This window comes from Anneissia japonica, unplaced genomic scaffold (genome assembly GCF_011630105.1).
Source record: "Anneissia japonica isolate Jap-2015-1 unplaced genomic scaffold, ASM1163010v1 scaffold1696_len571195_cov180, whole genome shotgun sequence".
Lineage (NCBI taxonomy): Eukaryota > Metazoa > Echinodermata > Crinoidea > Comatulida > Comatulidae > Anneissia > Anneissia japonica.
The window spans coordinates 445069-465396 of record NW_022695941.1 but is presented as its reverse complement, the minus strand read 5'-3'; the positions used below and the strand labels follow the sequence as shown (position 1 = coordinate 465396).

At 34.3% G+C, this 20328-nt stretch overlaps 2 protein-coding genes across 20 annotated transcripts in view; one reads left to right on the top strand and one right to left on the bottom strand.

Moving 5' to 3' along the window:
- LOC117101645 (rho GTPase-activating protein 5-like) overlaps nucleotides 1-11925 on the bottom strand; it is an 81797-nt gene extending 69872 nt beyond the window's left edge. For 8 of the 19 annotated variants that reach the window (XM_033241662.1, XM_033241667.1, XM_033241671.1 and 5 more), the window contains exons 1-3: nucleotides 11514-11745; nucleotides 5579-6099; nucleotides 557-1214 (exon numbers count right to left, since the gene is read on the bottom strand). In XM_033241662.1, the coding sequence (XP_033097553.1) occupies nucleotides 557-1214; nucleotides 5579-5987 (1067 nt within the window). In that variant the 5' untranslated portion in view covers nucleotides 5988-6099; nucleotides 11514-11745. Of the gene's footprint in view, nucleotides 1-556; nucleotides 1215-5578; nucleotides 6100-11513; nucleotides 11747-11776 lie in introns of those variants that run through there. The other 11 variants (XM_033241659.1, XM_033241664.1, XM_033241661.1 and 8 more) reach the window with 3 other exon arrangements.
- Nucleotides 11926-14641: 2716 nt separating this feature from the next.
- LOC117101648 (cleavage and polyadenylation specificity factor subunit 3-like) overlaps nucleotides 14642-20328 on the top strand; it is an 11065-nt gene continuing 5378 nt past the window's right edge. The window contains exons 1-9 of the mRNA XM_033241680.1: nucleotides 14642-14783; nucleotides 15446-15509; nucleotides 16113-16210; nucleotides 16756-16884; nucleotides 17495-17672; nucleotides 18102-18191; nucleotides 18403-18553; nucleotides 18685-18812; nucleotides 19846-20052. Of these exons, the coding sequence (XP_033097571.1) occupies nucleotides 14686-14783; nucleotides 15446-15509; nucleotides 16113-16210; nucleotides 16756-16884; nucleotides 17495-17672; nucleotides 18102-18191; nucleotides 18403-18553; nucleotides 18685-18812; nucleotides 19846-20052 (1143 nt within the window). The 5' untranslated portion in view covers nucleotides 14642-14685. The remainder of the gene's footprint in view (nucleotides 14784-15445; nucleotides 15510-16112; nucleotides 16211-16755; nucleotides 16885-17494; nucleotides 17673-18101; nucleotides 18192-18402; nucleotides 18554-18684; nucleotides 18813-19845; nucleotides 20053-20328) is intronic.

Below are 20328 nucleotides of genomic sequence, written 5' to 3'. Positions count from 1 at the left end.
GGTGCTAAATCACAAAATATGGTGATTTTACATGATTTCTAACTACTTGACCACAATATTTTTTTTTGGGGGGGGGGGGAGAGGAAGAGAGAAACTAGGAGGGGCAACTGGGGGAGCGAGTAATTTTAGAGGGGCGTGCCCAGCCTAGACCTACTGTAATGTAATTCATGTTTTGTTGTCTTCGTTTTATTGAAACATCATCATGAGATCAATAGAAATCAATTAATCTTCAACAGGGTATAAGCACAATAATTATCCATGTAACTCTTGTAGACACACGATAGAATTTGATGCAACCTTGACAGGGATTTCTTATTAACTTGCACTGGATTAGTGATCGTTGGAACATAGCTATAGGCTTATACCAAGGTTTTCACCACGCTGGGCGGCACCGGTCGGCCCCGTCTGACACTCAACATCAGGGTGTGGTACCCCAGAGTGTACTGACCGGTACACATGACATGCTGTTGAGAACAGCAGTACCTGTATATGTTATATAAACATTATTCTAGAAAAACTAATGATGTTGAAGATCAAACTTCATAGAAAATATTACCTTTGGCCAATGGTGACGAGGTCCGGTAGGATATCATCAAACACACTTGGTAACGTTGTCACATATTGTAATAACATGCGACGTTGATGGTTAGTTTTCAATGTTTTTATGTGCCTCTCAAACAGCTTTCGTGCTTCTTTGGTACCAAGGTGATAAATATACTCCTCATAAGCTTGATCGTGTTCAAAGCGTTTCATCGTATTCCATTTTAGGTGGTAGTTCGTAATATTGTCTCTTAGGATTGCACTAAATGACTCCGTCACTTTATCAATGGTAAGTTTACGCTGTTTATTGGCTTCATGATATACAACTCGTTTCCCGGTTCCTCTTGATTTGTCGATCATTTGAACGAGTGTCACAAACGCCAAGTCTACATTCACGGCCTCATTGGCGGATGTCTCGATAAGCTGTATTTTGTGTCTCTGACTGAACCTGTCAATTTCAGACATATTGTACTCATGTGCTTCGTCACATTTGGTGACAGCAATCACAAATGCTTTATTGGTCTTTTTTAGCAGGTTATATAGACTAGTTAAAAAATCTATTTGTTTTTCAGCATCACGTCCTCGTACTCGACTAGAGTCATATACAATTAAAAATCCATCTATAGTAATTTTTCCATTAGTAAATGTTGATTTTGGATAATTGTCTTCATCACCTGAAGAAAAACAAAAATAAGTGGTAAAACTTTGACAAATTACCTTTTATTGGGCTTCTTGTTTTTTTTATCTCCATTACAGAGTATACAGTACTGTACAGTATTTTTGTCATGTGCAATTTTTAATTTACTTTGTGTAACATTTTACCTACTGTATTGTACAGTATATATTTTACTATTATGTTCTTGCTTTATCATTTGACTGGCAAAGTAATCAACTTAAGCATATTCACATTAAATAAACAGAAACTAAATTGATTCAATAAGCAATCAAATTTTAATAATAATAATAATAATGTAGTTTTATATAGAGCACATATCCATCAAACGTAAGATGCTCAGGGCGCTTGATATGTGGACTAGGAACTCGATCAATGACTTTCTTCGCCCCTAAGGGTCCCTTCGTGTCTGTGCTACCCGGTAACTATGGTAACCAAAGTATTTTTTTTTTAAGTGGAGATTTCGTAAATTGCCTAACCAACTTTAAACCCTGAACAATATAATTTGGAACAACACAAGAGACTATACAGTAATATTGTCATAATTTTAATACAATCAACACGCAATCACTTTGTAAATTGTGTAAATGTTATGGTCAATAAATGGTTGGAATCGTGACAAACTAAGATAATGTAATTTTAAGAGAAATGAAACATGCTTCGGCAGGACAAAACAGCATTTTCACTACAATTACTGCATTTTCACCATGCACGGTGCTAGTGTCTACGATTAAAAAAACATACACTGTGTAATGCATTCTGCCGCAATCTACTACGCTAATCGCGGTCATTACTCAGAATATTATTGCCGTCTTGGGAATTGACAAATGACTGAAAATGTCACCATGTATGTTCTCTGCACTGATACAATCTAACAGAAAGTTCTATCAGGGATTCAGATATCAATATTCACTTGAGCCACACATAATACACTGAATAACTGTGTTTTAATGTTGTACTTTAGTTAGTTTGTGGGTAGAGTAGCTTTAGGTGTGGCTATGGTAGAATAGCTTGATGCATTGCTAATGTACACTATATGCAGTAGGGTACGGTATAGTAGCTCAATGTATGGCAACAAAAATGTTCAGACATTTTTTGGACTAACAAGAACCATGTTTAGCTTGTAAAATCTCTGTGGCAAGATTTTATGGAATCAAATTTTAAAAAATTATAAACGTAATAAACAAGACGGTTTCTTAATGATTGATTATTAAATCCCCAAAAATGAGATTTGTATCAAGACAAATACATTAAGTCATAATAAAATAAGAATAAACATAAGAAAATTTACTAAGTCTTGAAAAAATATGTGATTATTATGTCAGTACATTGTATAATATTGTATGCCAACTATTACCAGATAAGATTGTCATGCAAACTTTTCATGTAATGTAGGTAGGCACTGTACTACTGTATTGCACAATGAGTAACAAGATGGTGCAAAAAAAAAAAAATAAAATGTTGTACTACAGTACATAAACCTAACCAGACAAAAATGATAAATCTATAGTTTGGTTTTGTTCTGACAAAAGAAAAGAACACAAGACCTGTACTTAAGTAGTGTATACAAGCCAATCAATTTACCATTTGCTTTGTTGTAAAAAGTTCAGTGACATTTAAATTACTGTATATGCATAGTTTCAATAGGAAGTATTAGAAATGACTGTCGAAAGTTTAAGAGGCAAATGTATTACCTTTATGTTTTGTAAGCGTGCAGGCTTCGTAGCCTGATATAAACAATCTAACCTGCGTGCAGGCTTCGTAGCCTGATATAAACAATCTAACCTGCGTGCAGGCTTCGTAGCCTGATATAAACAATCTAACCTGCGTGCAGGCTTCGTAGCCTGATATAAACAATCTAACCTGCGCGCAGACTTCGAAGCCTGATATAAACAATCTAAGCAAGGCTACGCGAAGCGAACCTACGAAGCAAAAGCATGTTGTTTATTTGTATGTGCAGAAAGACTGCTGCAGCTCACTGGAATAAACAATGTTTTGTTTGATAATTTGTGAATGGCAAACACGAGTTTTGACCGTTAATTTAAAGTATGGAACTGTTTTTCAATAAGAAAAACGTACACTTGACTTCATGGGAGTCTCCTCTTCCACTCGCTGTCCACGACAGGAACTTGTTTGTACTGTTGTATTATTTTTTTTTATTAATTAGCCTAGGCCTAGCTTATTTTTCATTTACAATTATTTTACCTCATTTGAAATGTCAAAAAACGATGTCCTCAATGGCAATACACACATGTGAAAAGATTGTTCATCAAATGATATTTTGTAGTCTTGATTTAGTAAGATAAATAATAAATATAAAGGAGAATTAACGTCCGTTGGTTGTAATATTACCAAATGTCACATGGAAAACACAATGGAAAATAAAACTTAGCCAGCATTAGACGTCAGAGTGCGCGCCAATCAGAACACAGTAAAGTGTGTTAAAGGTTAACCTCGTGGTAAATGTTGAAAAGCTGTGAGCAACAGTGAGTAAAAACGGAGTAAATGCGGTCTAGCATGACTAGCCTTAATTCGGCAAGGTAGTGATTTCTATACTTCCATTTAGTATTGCATCGCTTTGCAGGTTGTTCTGCTTCAAATTACGGTAAACAATAAACAACGTGATCTGTAGAAATCATAATAATTTGTACATGATTTGTCATCAGTATTATTTAAAAGAAGAAAATTCATACTACCAGAAGAATAATATCAGATCAAAATTCTCCGAATTGGAAAGTTTACCAGTATAACTACTGCCTGCTCTCCTCCTCTATAGGGGAAAATGTAGGCCGTACGTAAGCCTAAATGACATCGAAATTCGAACATACTGAATGCCCACTAGGTTACCCACCCAGCTAGCGAACTAAACACAGTTTTAAAACATGATCGATTTAATAATAAGGTAGGATATAACAAAACAATAAAGTTCTAACATTGTTTATTTAGTAAATTGCAACATTGCTTACGCGTTGAAAGCTGGTAAACTATATTTCAATATTGTTTATGCATTGATTATCAGCCCGACGATCCAGCCTACGATCATTGTAAAGCTAATTAAAATAACAATGACCTTCGTAGTGGTTCGTAGCTACGTTCCAAACGGTACCTACGAGCAGGCTACGAGTGGTTACGCGCAGATACGAAGCGATATTTCCTGACTGTACTGTAAACAACATCTATTTGACTGCATTCTTTACCTTTTAATTTGTATTTTGAATTGCATTAACCTTGATTAAATTTTTATATTTTGTTTCTAATATTTATGACTTACTATGATTATTAATATAAGTTATTGGCCAATTATAATATTAACATAAATTGTTCTATTTCTATTTTATGTTAATATAACTTTAGATTGTCTTAATTGATTTAGTTATCATTCATGGCCTTCCATGGCCTCGATGAAGATAAAATCTCTTGGGGAATGATTTTAAGGCTGTGTTGAATAAAAGTATTTATTATTTATTAAAACTTTTTAGTTCAATGAGATGTAGCAATTTCTAATGACAGAATCCCATACTCAAGATTATTAGTCCACAGGAAAATTATCCCTTACCCCTCCTTGTACCACACATCAATGTAGGCCTTCAATATATCAATAATAATTTTAACTGTATTAATTACGATAATGATAATGATAATAATAATAATAATAGTAATAATAATCATAATAATAATAAGAATAATAAAAATAATCATAATTGTAATTCAATTATTTTATTAATGGTAGTCATTGTATTTTACTTGTAAATTGTTATATTTTCTATAGTGACTGTTTTGTATGTTTTTATATTTGTTTTACATTTTTTAATATATTTGATGACGAGCAGAAGAATTTCCCTTGTGGAACAATAAAGTTATCTTATTTTATCAAAACGCACACCGAACTATTCCATTGTTGAAAAGGGTTTTTGAGTAGGGTGTATATTCTAGGGAGGCGTTAATTTTTTTTGGATGTAAACTGGGTACGTGTACTCAAATAAACGCCCCTTAATTTTACTGTAAATGTGAAACTACAATACATAATTACTGTCCAAATGTGTCAATGTGTGACCATTTGGGGGAGGGGCGTTTATTCAAGGAAAAAAGAAATACCTCGAGGGGTTCATTAAAGGGAGGCGTTTCTTCTAAATGAAGCCTCTAGATGGGACGTTTATTAAAGGCGAGCGGTTATTCAAAGCGGGCCGTTTATTTGAATAAATACAGTATTACTGCACATTGTTCACATATCTCCAATCCACAACAATCATCCCACAATGCACAAACATACTGTAACAAAAATGTGACATGAGCATTAAGGTTACTGATGAGGATAAAAAATAAATATGAGCAAAAAAACCCCCCTAACTTTCACTACCAACTTACCCAACTGATCTTTACACGAGTACATGAGCTTATCCTGAGAACCAAACTTGACGCTGACACAGCGTTTCAAGTAATTCCCAGTATTGTTCCCACGAAATGGTTGGAATGAGGAATCATCGATGAACTCTGTCTGTTCGATAATCCGAAAAGAATACGTTTGTCCTTCGTAAGTTAATTTCCTCTCACCCCAATATAGAAAATGATCGTTGTTCACGACACGTCCACTAAAATCGCTCTGACTGATCACGCAGATATGTTCCTTATGGTAGTCATCTGCTTGCGGCCGAATGAAACGATTGCACAAACATGATTTGCCAACGCCGACCGAACCCTTCTCCTTGTCGGTACCAGACAAGCCAACAACTGATATATTAAAGACACGTTCCTTATCTTTCTGTCTCCCAGCCATGTTTTTTGTCTGTGCCTGGTGAATTCAGTGAAGTTTACCACTGTGTAATAGTATGGCTTGTCGCATTGTTTGTAATTAATGTGCAGGATAATACGCAGTAAGTCTTACAAATCTGTAAAAATAAAGTTTGAATTGGTTAATTACAGAATATTTAGATTGCAGTACAATAACTTATTAACTTGTTAATGCTAATGAACTGTGAAAACTGTAGCTGTAAGCCCTTGGTCCCATATGCAAAATGGCCCATGTGCACGTTAAAAGAACGTAGTACTGTACACTTTTTAGAAAAGCGTAGGGGATTGTCTCCCGGTGTACTGCCCATTTCACCACAAGAAGGACTCACTGGAAATATGTCTTAGGCCTTTGTGGATTATCCTTGGTTCGTAGCACACTGAAGAAATCTAATCCAATCCATTTAAGTATACAGTACCTTAACTTTATCATTCACAATTAACTGCCGCTAGCAGCAGTTAATTACAACCACACCAAGTGGTACCAAGATTGAACAATTATAAATTTTCGTGTCATCTTCTGGAACAAGTACGCAACTGGGATACTAACAGAAATGCATATTTTATAATTGCATGCATCCCTGACACATACTATGTAATGTAAAACACTAATGAATTTCATTTATTTTCTCCTTCTCAGAAATGACATCCAATTGTTTGTGATCGATAGTGTAGGTAGGTGTAATGTGTGGTTATATACTTTATATTTGTCACATACTCTAATTTTTTATTTTGGATGTTTTATTATGGAATTATGTGGATAAATGTTCAGAAATAATCAATTAACTCTACTCAGGTCTCATTCAGTATTTTCTTTATAATGTGCCATGAGGAAATTCTTGACCCACAACATTTTTTAAGTCAGTCGCTAAAACGTTTTAGGAAATAATATAGCAAATGCTCAGAAAAAGAAGGAATGTAAAGTAAAAGTGATCACGTTAAATTAAGCAACAGATAAGAAAATAAGAAAATGGACAATTAGTACAGAATACTAAAAAATTGGGAAAAAATGCAACACTAAAATATTATGACTAAAGTGAATTGTCGACAGAAAATCAGGGGAAAAAAATGCCAGAGATAAAAAAGAACGCTACTGTAGGAAAAATGGAACACTTTTGAGAATAATGAAATGGTGAAGCAAAATAGAATATTGGCTTCAGTGCAGTAGAGTAACTACACAATGTAGGGCAGGGGTGGGCATAAATATGGGTCATAGGCCAAAGTGGATTTTTGATTTAACAGCAAGGGCCACACCAATTCAACATTGACATTTCTAGTGTTCTTGCAAAAACCTTTATGCACTGCTTTTATACCACTTTATTCTCAATTTTAATATTACTTTTACAGATCAGTGTTGGACCATAGGTTATTTCTAGCCAAAGATGGTTGGCAGGCCACACACAGAGTTTAAAAACAAAATAGTAAACATAGTACAACATCCATTTTATGAACATTGATTTTACGAATAGTCAATTTTACAAATAGTCTTTGCCCCTGAAGACATCATCACCAATCAATTAATTTCACAAAGTGATAATGTTTATTTTTCTTTGATAAAATCAAGTTTGTTGTACTTATTTATTAATAGTTTGATCTTTTCTTTCATTTCTGGTATAATAATCACTATATTAATGTAAGAAATCTAACCATAACAATGAACTACCAATGCATGTGTCGTCGGATTGAGCATACATGTTTACGATGACAAACAAGAGTGTTGGGATCGCCAACTTATTGACATCGTGAATGCTAGATATGATTGCGAAATGCATGTAAACAATACAATGCGGCGATCTGACAACATAAAAGAACACAATAGAAAGGTCCATAAAACATACACGTTTGAATAAAAGTTAAAATAGCATTTTGTTAAGTGGAAGAATGTCAGTGATTAAAATAATTTGGTAAATTCAGATAGGCTCTATGCGCAATAGACCATGCTGCTATACTGTCGGATCGTGCTAGGCCTGGCCGCCGTCAGCCTGTCGGCGCTAAATGGCAGGTGATAGCTAGGCCTACTGTAGATATTGGAAACTGACACCCGATCTAGTTTATCAATTTTTCAATTTACGATCTTCCTCAAATTCATTGTTTGTCCACATTTTTAATTTTCTGTTACAAACATGGTCTGCCCAATGGTCATGATCATGTCATATCACACCCATTAACAAATTACATTGGTTAGTGTGGAAAAACCTTATACTTGACAAGTATTACTTTTCTCGTCTGTCTTTAAAAAAATAAATAAAGAAAAGAAAAAAATTCAATGATTGAACTGTTTACAGTACAATATTTTATAATGTTTAGAAAGAATATATTAATAAATCAGTTTGAATTAGTTGATAAAATACTTTCCTCAGCACTGAATTTCTTGCTAAACATAATACTTATCAACTTACATACCTGTACAACCTAACATTGGTCATTGGGTAATAATACTGTAGAGAATATAAAGAATTTTCATAGTAAAACCTTATCTGCAAAATACCAAAAACGAAAATTGCTGTAACCTCTGTTCCAATGGAAATTGATAGCTTACTTGTTCCTTTTATGATCAGTTTGATGGGATTTTTGAGGAAATTTTAATCATTAAACTGTGAAACCAAAATACACAGGAATCTGGTACAGTAATCGTCTTGTTATGATTAGTGATAATAAAGAAAAGTATGAGGAGTTTAGTATAGGAGGGGAATGAAGGGGAATAAATTATATGACTGCACACTAAATCATTTTTCTTATACTTTATCATGATCTTTTGAATTGAAAATCCATGAAAAAATGAGGAAATGATTGTAAAAATATTCTAAAAAATACTCGGGTAGAAAAAGTACTTCAAGCATAGCATACAGGAAACTTTGAAATGCTAAGGAAATAGTCTCACTCTGCTATTGGCAATGCCATTAAATCAATTGGCTAGACATTGCTACTTAAAATATTGAAACAATAATAGATAACAACTTGAAGATACTTATTATCTTGTTTTGATAATAACATACTTAATGTTTCATTAGAAGATGTACAGTAATTGAAGGTGGGTTGGGTCGGTCATGGCATAATGCTACGTTCATTAGAACTTGTGAAGTCGGTGTTCACAACTTGTAACATGTGAGAACACGAGAAGAGTGCATTCATTTGATAAACGCTAAATGGCTGCTGTCACTTTTGCGATGTGTTCGAAAATAAAACATACAAAACAACTTTTTTTTTAATCTGAAATAATATTACTTAAACAAATTTCAATAAATATGTTGGGTTGCAGATAAAACATACATACAAAACTCTTTTTTTATCTGAAATAATATAACTTTAATAAACAAATTGCAATAAATACATGCTCGTTGTGCATAGTTTGTGTTACATCAGCCATTTTCCACACTACTTGTGCAAATCGAGGAAGAGAATTCTGCTCGAGTTCACAACTTGTGTTTACCAGTCCACCAACGAGATGAAGGCGTTTCACAAGTTGTGAACTGGGAAACACCGACTTCATAAGTTCTAATGAACGCAGCATAAGTGACATCTACATGTAGCAATAAACCAGGAGTATTATGGGTGAAGCAAGCACAGTGAGCGATGCATTTTGAAATCAGTGATGATGCCAGGATTGTCCGGACTGGAGGGGGAACTTTTTTGTCCTCCCCAATTGGCTCTCTAATGAATATAGTAATATTTTACCATAACAAATATTGTAGGGTTTGAATCTTAACTCTCCACTAGGCTTTGCATAGCTTTGTGGGTGTGGTGTAATTGTGACATAAGTTTTCAATTCATCAAAAATTGTTTATTTTAATTTAAGGTAACAAACAGTAGTTATTGAATTAAATGATTTATTCAATGATAAAATTGAAATATAATAGCAATGAACAAGAGCAAAGTAATTAATAACTTTTCTGTCTTATCGGAATACAAAAACATGCATGTAAGAACTGAACTAAATATCCTCAATTTAAGGAACAGGGACAAAGACTATTGAGCTGCAGAACATTCAGTACCGGTAATTAATCACCTTTAGAGTATTCTCACAACAAATAAGTCTGTCAGATGTATTCATTACCTGGGAAATAAGCACTTAAGTAGTTCCCGGTAGATTTGTATTTGTATCTAAATATGCAAAAGTTGTACACTGATTGTAAACATCATACTTATAATACATAGACAAAACACTTATACATTGTTTCAGAAATGCACCACCTGCTTGACATGTTTCTCATTAAAGATGATTATAGTTGGCTATGATGCATACATGTTCATGCTACCTGGAAATATCCCTGAAAAGTGAAAAGATTTTTTTATTTCTTTCTCACAAGTAAAGGCACCCTTTATTAATACTTATTTTAATGCGCATACTACGACAAAAGAAATTAAATTGTATTTGTAATTTCTTCTTCACCCATGATGGTTTTGGTAGATCCATTTGCTAAATCATTACTCTAATGATAACATCAGGGCTTTATACTATTGTAATATAATTATTTTGAGAAATTACTCATCAAACCTTTTCTCTATTAACATACTTTAACTATTACTATTTTAGGCAGATTATCAAATCGGGTAGCAACTAGCATAAACAAAATACACAATTAGTGACCCAGAACTAGTGGTGACCGTGTCACATTGACTAGGTGTATAATTAGTACAAACTGTTTAGAAGTCTACTGAACAGAAAGAGGAAATGTTAACTGTTTCAAAACAATAACACGAGTGTGCAAAATAAACAAGATGAATAAACTAACGATGTGATTGTACAAAATGGTGTATAGTTGAACTTGCCTACATCAAATCCAAAATGCCATTGAAAAATTGATTTAGATAATATTTGACTTACAGATTGTTAATTAATGGGCAACACAACAATTTATAAATTATTTAAGTTAGACGAAGTTGACTTAGGCAAGTTTAACTGTAATGCTAATTCTCTAGCATTCTTTGTGAGTTTTTGGCAATCGAACTTACATAATGCTTTATGATTCTAACTAATTCAAACGGGGCCCTATGCACTAGAAGCCAAATCTGTGTTAATGTTAGTAACATGGATTTTGGCTCAGCCTAGCCTGTTGCAGTGTTGGCAACAAACAAAAATATAAATAATGTGGGTCAAGCTTGGAATATTATAATAGCAAAGCTGCAAAATATATTCTAAATTTAGGCCTAGGGCCTAGGCCTAAACCTTTTTTATTTTATTTTGCATGCCATTCATGGCTGGTGATAAAATACAACAACAAACATTCTTCGATTTGCCATGGATCAAAAACAATATAAAATGTTATTACAGTACATTCAATTATACCAATGATTAAAATGGAGGATACACTTAGGCCTACTCGAATGGACTTCCAAGACCTGTTTAGCATCCTGTTACTGATCGGAAAGGCCCTGGCCCACGGCCTAGAAAGACGTCGACTGATGTCATCGTTCACAACAGAAACATATCCTGCAATCTCCGCCCAAAATAATAAATTGACAATCTTTCTGAAACTACTTTTCTATCTGATAGAAAGACTGAACTTATACATACCAGGCTGCTCAAAGATTCTTCCAAAGTATAAAATAATACCACGATGGCAAACCAGGAAGTGTTAAACTGTCGTTTCTTGATAACGGAAAGAAGGAACAAACACTGATGCCATTTGCTAGAGTGCTGCTGCCAGCCGCAACAAGCCGCGAATAGACAGGGAGGTTTACTGTGCACTCAATTTTGCAATATAAATGTTAAACCTCTTGTACTAAACTACATTTAAAAATGTATTTAAATAAGATAATCATTATCAAATTACATACCAAGTTAGTTGGATCAATACCATATAAAAATACTTAAATATTGTTCATTAAATATCATTGTTTAACACTTAGGACCAGCTAAGAGACCTCATCGTAAATACTTATTCGCTTTCCATGATATAGAAGAGACGTTGTGATTGGTCAATTCACAGATCGTAAGTGTTGAAAAGCAGAAAAAGGCTTGCCCAAGTTGTAAACGATTTTAATATTTTATAAAGCAGGTTACGTTATTACGGTTGATTTCAAGACATATACATGTATCAATGATTACTTTAATATTTATGTGGATTTGGCACTTATCATGTTGGAACTTTATTCATGAATAATGATTAAATTTCACCAACTCAAAAGGTTTCCTAGCAATTGATAACAGCCAATCAAAAATAGGATTTCAGAAGCAAGAATTGCGCCCTCAATCATGGGCGATGCAATGCACCAACCACGAGAGAGAGTACTGTACAGCGCGATATGTACGCTCGCTAATCTAGCTCACGGTGATTATATATTGTGTTGTGTTGGTGTTGTATTACCGGTAAATATATCAATAAACATTCATTCCAGTTCGATTTATTGTCAAATACAAAGTACTGTATATGAAGTTTGTTTTCCATTCATGCACCACAAAAAAGGAACAAAATTAATTAGCATATCAGTACTCACGTGATTAATAAGTTCTTTTTAGTATTTGACACACATTTTCCTCTCTTCAAGTCCCTGGAAGCTCCAACGTTTAGGTTTACACGAGCTATATTTGTTGAATTTAAACAATTTGAGGGTACTGATTAACGTTTTCAGTTTTTGTTAAAATTAAATCAAACACGATTGAAATGAACACAATCAATAATTATCGCCTATGGAGTTTAAGTGATACAGATGAATTCGTTGACATTGAAAACATGGGTGTAGACACCAAAACCAAAAAATTTTGGTCTCATATCACTGAAATTAAGGAACCACGTAACATTATCCAAATTTAACAGCCTGTGGCTGTTAATTTTTTTGTATTAAAATTAAATAGGAAACTTTTAAAAATTATTTGTTTATATAAAAATAAAACAAATGAATAATAAAAACATAAAAAATGCCATAAATTGAAAACGAGTAAGAAAAAACACACAATACAAAATCTCAAACCTTGTGCTAAATGTACATTAGCTCCAAAATAACCTCGTACATCCTAGTGGTATTAGAGGAACTTGCCAAATAGCAATCATCTTCTTGTAAAGCTCCGGCATTTCTGAGCTTTACAAGAGCTGTATTTGTTTGAATTTGAACAATTTTAGGACTGATTAACGTTTTCAGATTTAAAAAAAAAATAAATCAAAGAATACATTGAAATGAACACGGGAGGAGAGCCAAAAGAACACTTCGTATTAGTGCCTGTTCCTTAGTATTCCTTCGTTGCTCTTCCGATGCCGTATCCATTTGCAGTTTCTCAGTACTTGCTGGTCATTTTTTACTTTCTTATTAGATGTATAGGGCCTATCCAGATTAGAGCTTCGAGTGTGTTCGTGAGTTTTAAGCCCTAGGTCCACAACCAGGCTAGCCACTCCAACAAACACCTGTTTATTTTCCCATAACATTCGATAAAATAATAAATTAATAATTGAAATTAATATTTATAATAGTTAAAATAATACATTTTTGCTTTAGTGCAGTGGCGTATCTAGGAGTCTTGAAATGGGGTGCTGATGGGGGGCGGTTTTGAATTATCAAAATAAATAAAATTATGTCCTATATGTGCCTTCAACAAGGTTTATAAGATCCACGCACACATCCTCAATGACCTACATTTGTGACATACGGTAAATCAAGATACAAAACTCAAAAGTGTACGTTATCACATTAACACCGCTGATTCAATTACAGTTCCTTTAATTAATATTTAGACAATACAAAAATGTATTGCATTTATTTTGTTATACTGTATATATTTTTTGTCTTTGGTTAAGAGGCCGGTGGCATTCTGAATAAAGGGGAGAGTGAAATTCGAAAGTCGATCGCGCTGCAATCTAATATCTTTGAAAATATTGTATCTCTTGACTCAGTGAATCCGTGCCTGGTTACCCAACTTCTCATCCTTCTTCCTCCCCTGCCTCCCCTTCCCCTGTTGCCAATCCATAAAAACCTCGAATTGAAGCCCAGTGACCTTATCTCGAATTGAAGCCGTCTTTAGTTTGCAAAATTAGCTTCGAAAAGAAGCCCATCATGGACTTCTTTTTTAAAATAGCATAGGCTTCTTTTCGAGTGCGTGAAAACCAAATAAATTAAAGACAAGCTTGGTTTATTAGTTTAGGTGATTTAATGCCAGTTAAATACACTCCAATACAGATTGATGTATAAACAGCACTCATTTTGAAAGAAGCCCCCACTCTTTACTTTGCAAAAGTATTCTCGAAAAGAAGCTCATCTCGAATAGTAGCTCATTTCGATAAGAAGCCCATCCAAAGTTCGTAGGGAAAAAAAAGAAGAAGGCTAGGCGGCTTCAATTCGAGGTTTAGTTTAAAATCTGGGTTATACCATGGAGGTAATAATACCTCCATGGTTATACACAACACTCAATAACACGCGTTAATGAGTCCGAAATGGGTCCACTTGGCCGGGGTCCCTACAGCACTGCTTTTATTAGTACATATAAAGCATTGTTCACTTTTTTTTACAGCTCAACACTGAAATTTTAGGTTTGCAAGAATACGTTTTTTTATAAACATCCCCCACCCACAAAGAGTATAATGTGTATTTACTAAACCTTGGAGGAATTAGTTTAGACAAAGAATAGATAGCGCGGATAAACATAGTAGTGCGGATTCCAACCATCATCCGCAATTGACGATTGATGGCGCTCAAAGAGTATCTTTGTGGCGCTTTACTGATGTCAACAAATTTAATACTGTAGGTAGTCAACAAGCATGGCGGCATCTCAAACTTCGTCGGCATCTACCAACAAAAAGGATGGAATTCCAGTACCTGGTTCGGAAGGTAGCGATCAACTTATTGTCCGACCATTGTAAGCTATTAACTGTGTGTTTATTTTTGTTTATTTCATTGCAGGAAATAGTAATACTAGGAAGGCTAGGCCTACCCTAGGTTTGGACCTTTGTTTTGTGCCTTTCTTCCTTGGACAATGTCAATACCCTACTATTAGGCCTAGCTAGGCTAGGCCTAGAGAGGCATAAAAAGAAGGCCTAGCCTAGCTAGGCTCCACTAGGTAAGAGATAGGCCTACAATCTATCTTCACTTTATTGCCAACGAATAAATCAATAGATACAAAGCCTGAATTACCATGGCAAGCTAAATCTCTGTCCTTGTTTGTATGGTTAATTAAAGTTTAATAATTTACCACTGACCAGACTATAAATTAAGGCCTGTGCAGAGAATATCCTTCGCGCAAAGATTATGGCTAGAAATTGCACATCATCCACTCAATTAAAAACTTTACAGTATGGATAATTTATTACTTAGAGACATGATACTGTACAGTATTTTATACTTCAAAAACCAGCTCAAATTTGCACGGGAAATCCGTAGGACAATAGATGTGCTGAATCGTAACTACTGCATAATACATTGGTTATATTTTAGGATTAATAATAATAATAATAATAATATTGTAAATTGTACTGAAAATGAAATGCTATAAAATTTTGTTATCAATTTCTTTCTTTCCAGGGGTGCTGGACAAGAAGTTGGACGATCATGTATTATGCTTCAGTTTAAAGGAAAGACTCTAATGGTAACACTGGATCATATTTTATATAAATAGTAATGTAGTAAGATGTTGTTGAAAGCAGGCTAATCCCACCCCTCCCCCTCACGACATGAATGGCCAAATGGTTCAGGCAGGGGCGGTACAACCTACATCGGTGCTGTTTCAAATGGCACGTTCGCCCATGGTTCTGGTGGTGGAACAAATCTTCTCAGGTGAAGACTCTAAACCGTAGGTCCAGTGTACACAATTGGCTTGTGTGCACTTTAAAGTTAACCAGTACATTTCAAGAACAGTAGGGGAGTTACCCTAGTGTACTCGTCTATTCAGCTCCTTTCGTTATTGACAGACAAACGTCCAACGTTTGGAAGCTGATTGGACATGGTGTCACACTTGTGGGAGAAGAAAGTTGTTCAATGAGTTGTGTTTTAGTAGTCACAAAAGATTCTGTGCTATCTCAGGATTTGAAACCATGACACTGGGATTGTAAGGCAACCCCCCTCCCCCTCAATTGTAACCACAAAGATACAGCTTCACTCATAGTACAGTTTGATGCAATTGTGGATAATAATATTAGGATAAGAAAATTAATTTATTATATCTGTATTAATTTTCTTATTCTATTCACAGCTTGATTGTGGGATACATCCAGGAAAAGATGGTTTGGACTCGCTTCCGTTTTTTGACATGGTTGAACCTGACTCAATAGATCTCTTACTTGTTAGCCAGTAGGTTAAATAGTTAATATTTGTTTGAAACAAACCAGCTTCATTTAAAGTAGTATTTAATATGTAAACACTTCATGATTATTATGAGTTGCAATATGGTGTTGTGTTTGTTTTGTTATAGGTTCTAATGTGTTATATTGTGATACATAATATTTTTAAAATGTATATTATCATAACATGTGAAATAATTAAACACTTAAAAATGCAACACAATGCAAAAGTTTAAACATGATACTAAAATACAGACTGTGAAATATTAATTAATTTGCCATCAATTGGGAAAGCTAACACCAAGTTTCTCAAATAAAATAGTAGATCACAAACAAAAGTAACACTACAAGAAGGTCAACACTAATTAACTCATAAGTTAACATGTTTCTGAAAAAGATTATATAAATTGAAATATGATTACATAAATTAAAATATACAGTCCAATACAGTAACAACTAAATTGATTATACACACACCTTATTTGATTGTATGTCTGATTATGCAATTGTTACTAATAATATAGTGAATGTAATTGCTCTTAATTTTTTTTCCAGTTTTCATCTTGACCATTCCGGTGCACTGCCATACTTTCTGAAGCGGACAAACTTTCGTGGACGTGTTTTCATGACACACGCAACGAAGGCAATCTACAGATGGCTTCTCTCAGATTATGTCAAAGTTAGGTATGAGAAAATTTTCTCATAGTTCAGCTTCTTGTATAGTGCTAGCATGAGAGTTAGGTGGGATAAGGGACAATGAATTTGTTACATGTTGGTACTGTCGCTGCACTGCCCAGCCAAAATTTCCAATTATATATTATTATAATATTTGAAGTTAAAATGGAAATTGTTAACGTTTGCATTTCGTAGGTACATCGTGCAAATGACCTGATGATCCATAACCTCAGAGTAACATGGGCTGTATGGACCTGTATAGCTGGGTAACCCCCTACTCGTCTCTCTAGAAGTCTTGAAATCGGTGTGCTACTGGGCCTACATTTTATAGTCCTTATCCAAAAAGACTTGTTCCACCACCTGAACCAGGTGAGCGTGCCGCTGAAACCAGTGCCGATATTATGGCTGTAGGTTGCAACACCCCTGCCTTAACCGCTTGATTATTCGACTCACCTTAATCTTTAACCTTAATATTTGTAAAGTTGAATATTCAAGTTAGTTCATCACAGGTATAGTAAGTTCGATTTATGTAAACAAAATTGCCAAATAGTTAATTTCTGTTGTGTTTCGATCGTTAAATTATCTTTCCTTTGTTTTTAATATTTAATTTATATTTTAGTAATATCTCAGCAGACAAGATGTTATATTCAGATGCTGACCTTCAAAATAGCATGGACCGAATTGAGACTGTCAACTTTCACCAAGAAACTGACGTCAACGGTATCAAATTCTCCTGCTATAATGCTGGACATGTTTTAGGAGCATGTATGTTTATGATAGAAATAGCCGGTGTGAAGGTAATATAGCAATATCCCTTGTTCTTGTAATATAACTTTATTCAGTTCTGTAGCCACAGTGCTATTCTTGACTTAACTGTGTACAACATGGTAGCAAAACCAATCTATTTTGTTTATGAAGGTACATCCTGCAAGGGATCTTAGGATCCATAACCGCAGGGCAGCAGGGACTGTATGGATCAGTACACCTGGGTAACCCCTTACTCGTCTGAAAAGATGTATTGTGTTCTTTAGAGTGCATGTGAGCCAATTGTGTATACTGGGCCTTCGGTTTATTGTTCTTTTCTAAGAAAACTTATTCCACCATAGGCGAGCATCCTGCTCAAACCAGCGCCGATATTATGGCTGTAGGCTTAACCACTCGGCTATTCGACTCTTGTCCTTTTGTTCCTGTTGTTATGACTGACACCATGTTCACCTCTGTTTTAGATCTTATACACAGGAGATTTCTCACGGCAAGAAGATAGGCATTTGATGGCTGCGGAGATACCCCCAGTCAGACCTGATGTCCTAATTACAGTAAGTAAAATACTACGAAAACACACTGTTAGTTTGACACTACCAGATCATTTGTAGATTTAAAATTAATGCTCAACCCTGAATATTACAGAAAATTAAACTGAAGAATGTTACATTATAACAGTGTGTGAGGCTCATCGTTACATTTACAGATTGTGTTCCTTGAAATTTATTGGATAATCTTCATTCATCCTGCCTTTTTGTTTTTCAGGAATCCACATATGGCACCCACATCCATGAAAAACGTGAAGAAAGGGAAGCAAGATTCACCAGTACAGTACATGACATTGTTAACAGAGGAGGGCGATGTTTAATCCCAGTCTTTGCATTAGGACGTGCTCAAGAACTTCTTTTAATTCTAGGTTATTTTTATTTTCTCTATAAAATTTATATGACACATACACATTTTTTATTCACGCATTAATAAATGATAGATATTTCATGAATTAAAAAACCATTCTTTTTAATTTTTAAATATCTTGTTTAATATCAGATGAATATTGGAGCAATCATCCTGAACTTCATGACATTCCAATCTACTACGCATCTTCTCTTGCTAAGAAATGTATGTCAGTCTATCAAACATATATCAACGCCATGAACGACAAAATCAGGAGACAGGTAACTGTTATTGTTTTACTTGAGGGTGCTTTTCATATAACTACATTCAATGATTATAAAGATGGTATTAATTTTAAAAAAAAAATTGATTACCATTTGTTTGGTCTGTCAACTGTGCTATGTTTCCCTGGTGGTATAGTTTGTCTATATATACATATATATTTGCCTTCCACAGACCAACAACGCACAATGGACAGAAATAGTGTAAACACATTAATAGTTACTTATATTATCATATCATATCATATATATTTCACTAGTAAAAACAAAAGAAGTATACCTGACTGGCTGGATTGCCCAGAAGCCTGGCAGCACATACATTTTAAAAATACATAATACATTCAAGAATATAAAAATAAATATAAATGAACCATTTCATTTTAAAGTTATTATTACTATTATCATGATGCATTAAATACTTGATATATCACAGTAAAATAACTTATAATCATTAAGGAATCATTAGTATTTATTTTGAATAGTTTGATTTTGGAAGCAATCTTATGTCTATAGCCTAGCTTCCTATCGAAAGCAGATGAGTAGTTGACACTCTAAATACTTTATTATTAAAAATCACTTTTATTCAGTAATGATATAAAACACATTCCAACTATTTATAAAAGGAAAACATTTAGAAGTCTACTTCGTGAATACTTACCTGGATAAACCGACTAATTGCCTATTCTTTCTCACACGAGAAACACCCAGACTCCTGGCGCCAAGTACAAACGGCCCCACAACCATGCAACTTCCTAATTCTTTTTCGATCTTTTGAGATAGATACACCTGTGATTCGGAAAATTGTTTAGAGTAGAGTTGTCTTGGATACTCCCTAGAATAATATTCTTAAAGTAAATGACAGTGGAGGGGACATAGCCCAAACAGATTACAAAGGAAAGAAGACAGGAGAACAAAAGAAAGAGGAGAGAAAACATTCAATAAAACCTACATTTCGGACCTATTTGAAATCAGTAATGCTATATATATGTATATATATGACTATTTCATATATATATATATATTTTTTTTTTAGATTGCTATTAGTAACCCATTTGTGTTTAAGCACATCTCCAACCTTCGTGGTATGGAGCACTTTGAGGACATTGGCCCCTCAGTAGTCATGGCAAGTCCCGGAATGATGCAGAGTGGTCTGTCAAGAGAACTCTTTGAAGGCTGGTGCACAGAAAAGAGAAATGGAGTCATTATTGCTGGCTACTGTGTTGAAGGAACATTGGCAAAGGTGTGTATTTACTTTCATCTTTAACCCTCTGGATACCGGATTCTTTTGTAGTGCAAACCCTTGAATACCGGATTCTTTTGCAGTGTAACAAGGTTTTTTGCTTTTTTGTGTATACGTCGTTCTGGGGGATTTTTGGGAACTTTCTGTAAATTATACAGAAAAATGTTTCTAAAAACAAAGAAAGCTTATAGAATAAGCTTTCATTTGATGTATAATTTATATTATTGGGAATTATTTTTCATAATATAATATAATATATATATAATATAATAGAAA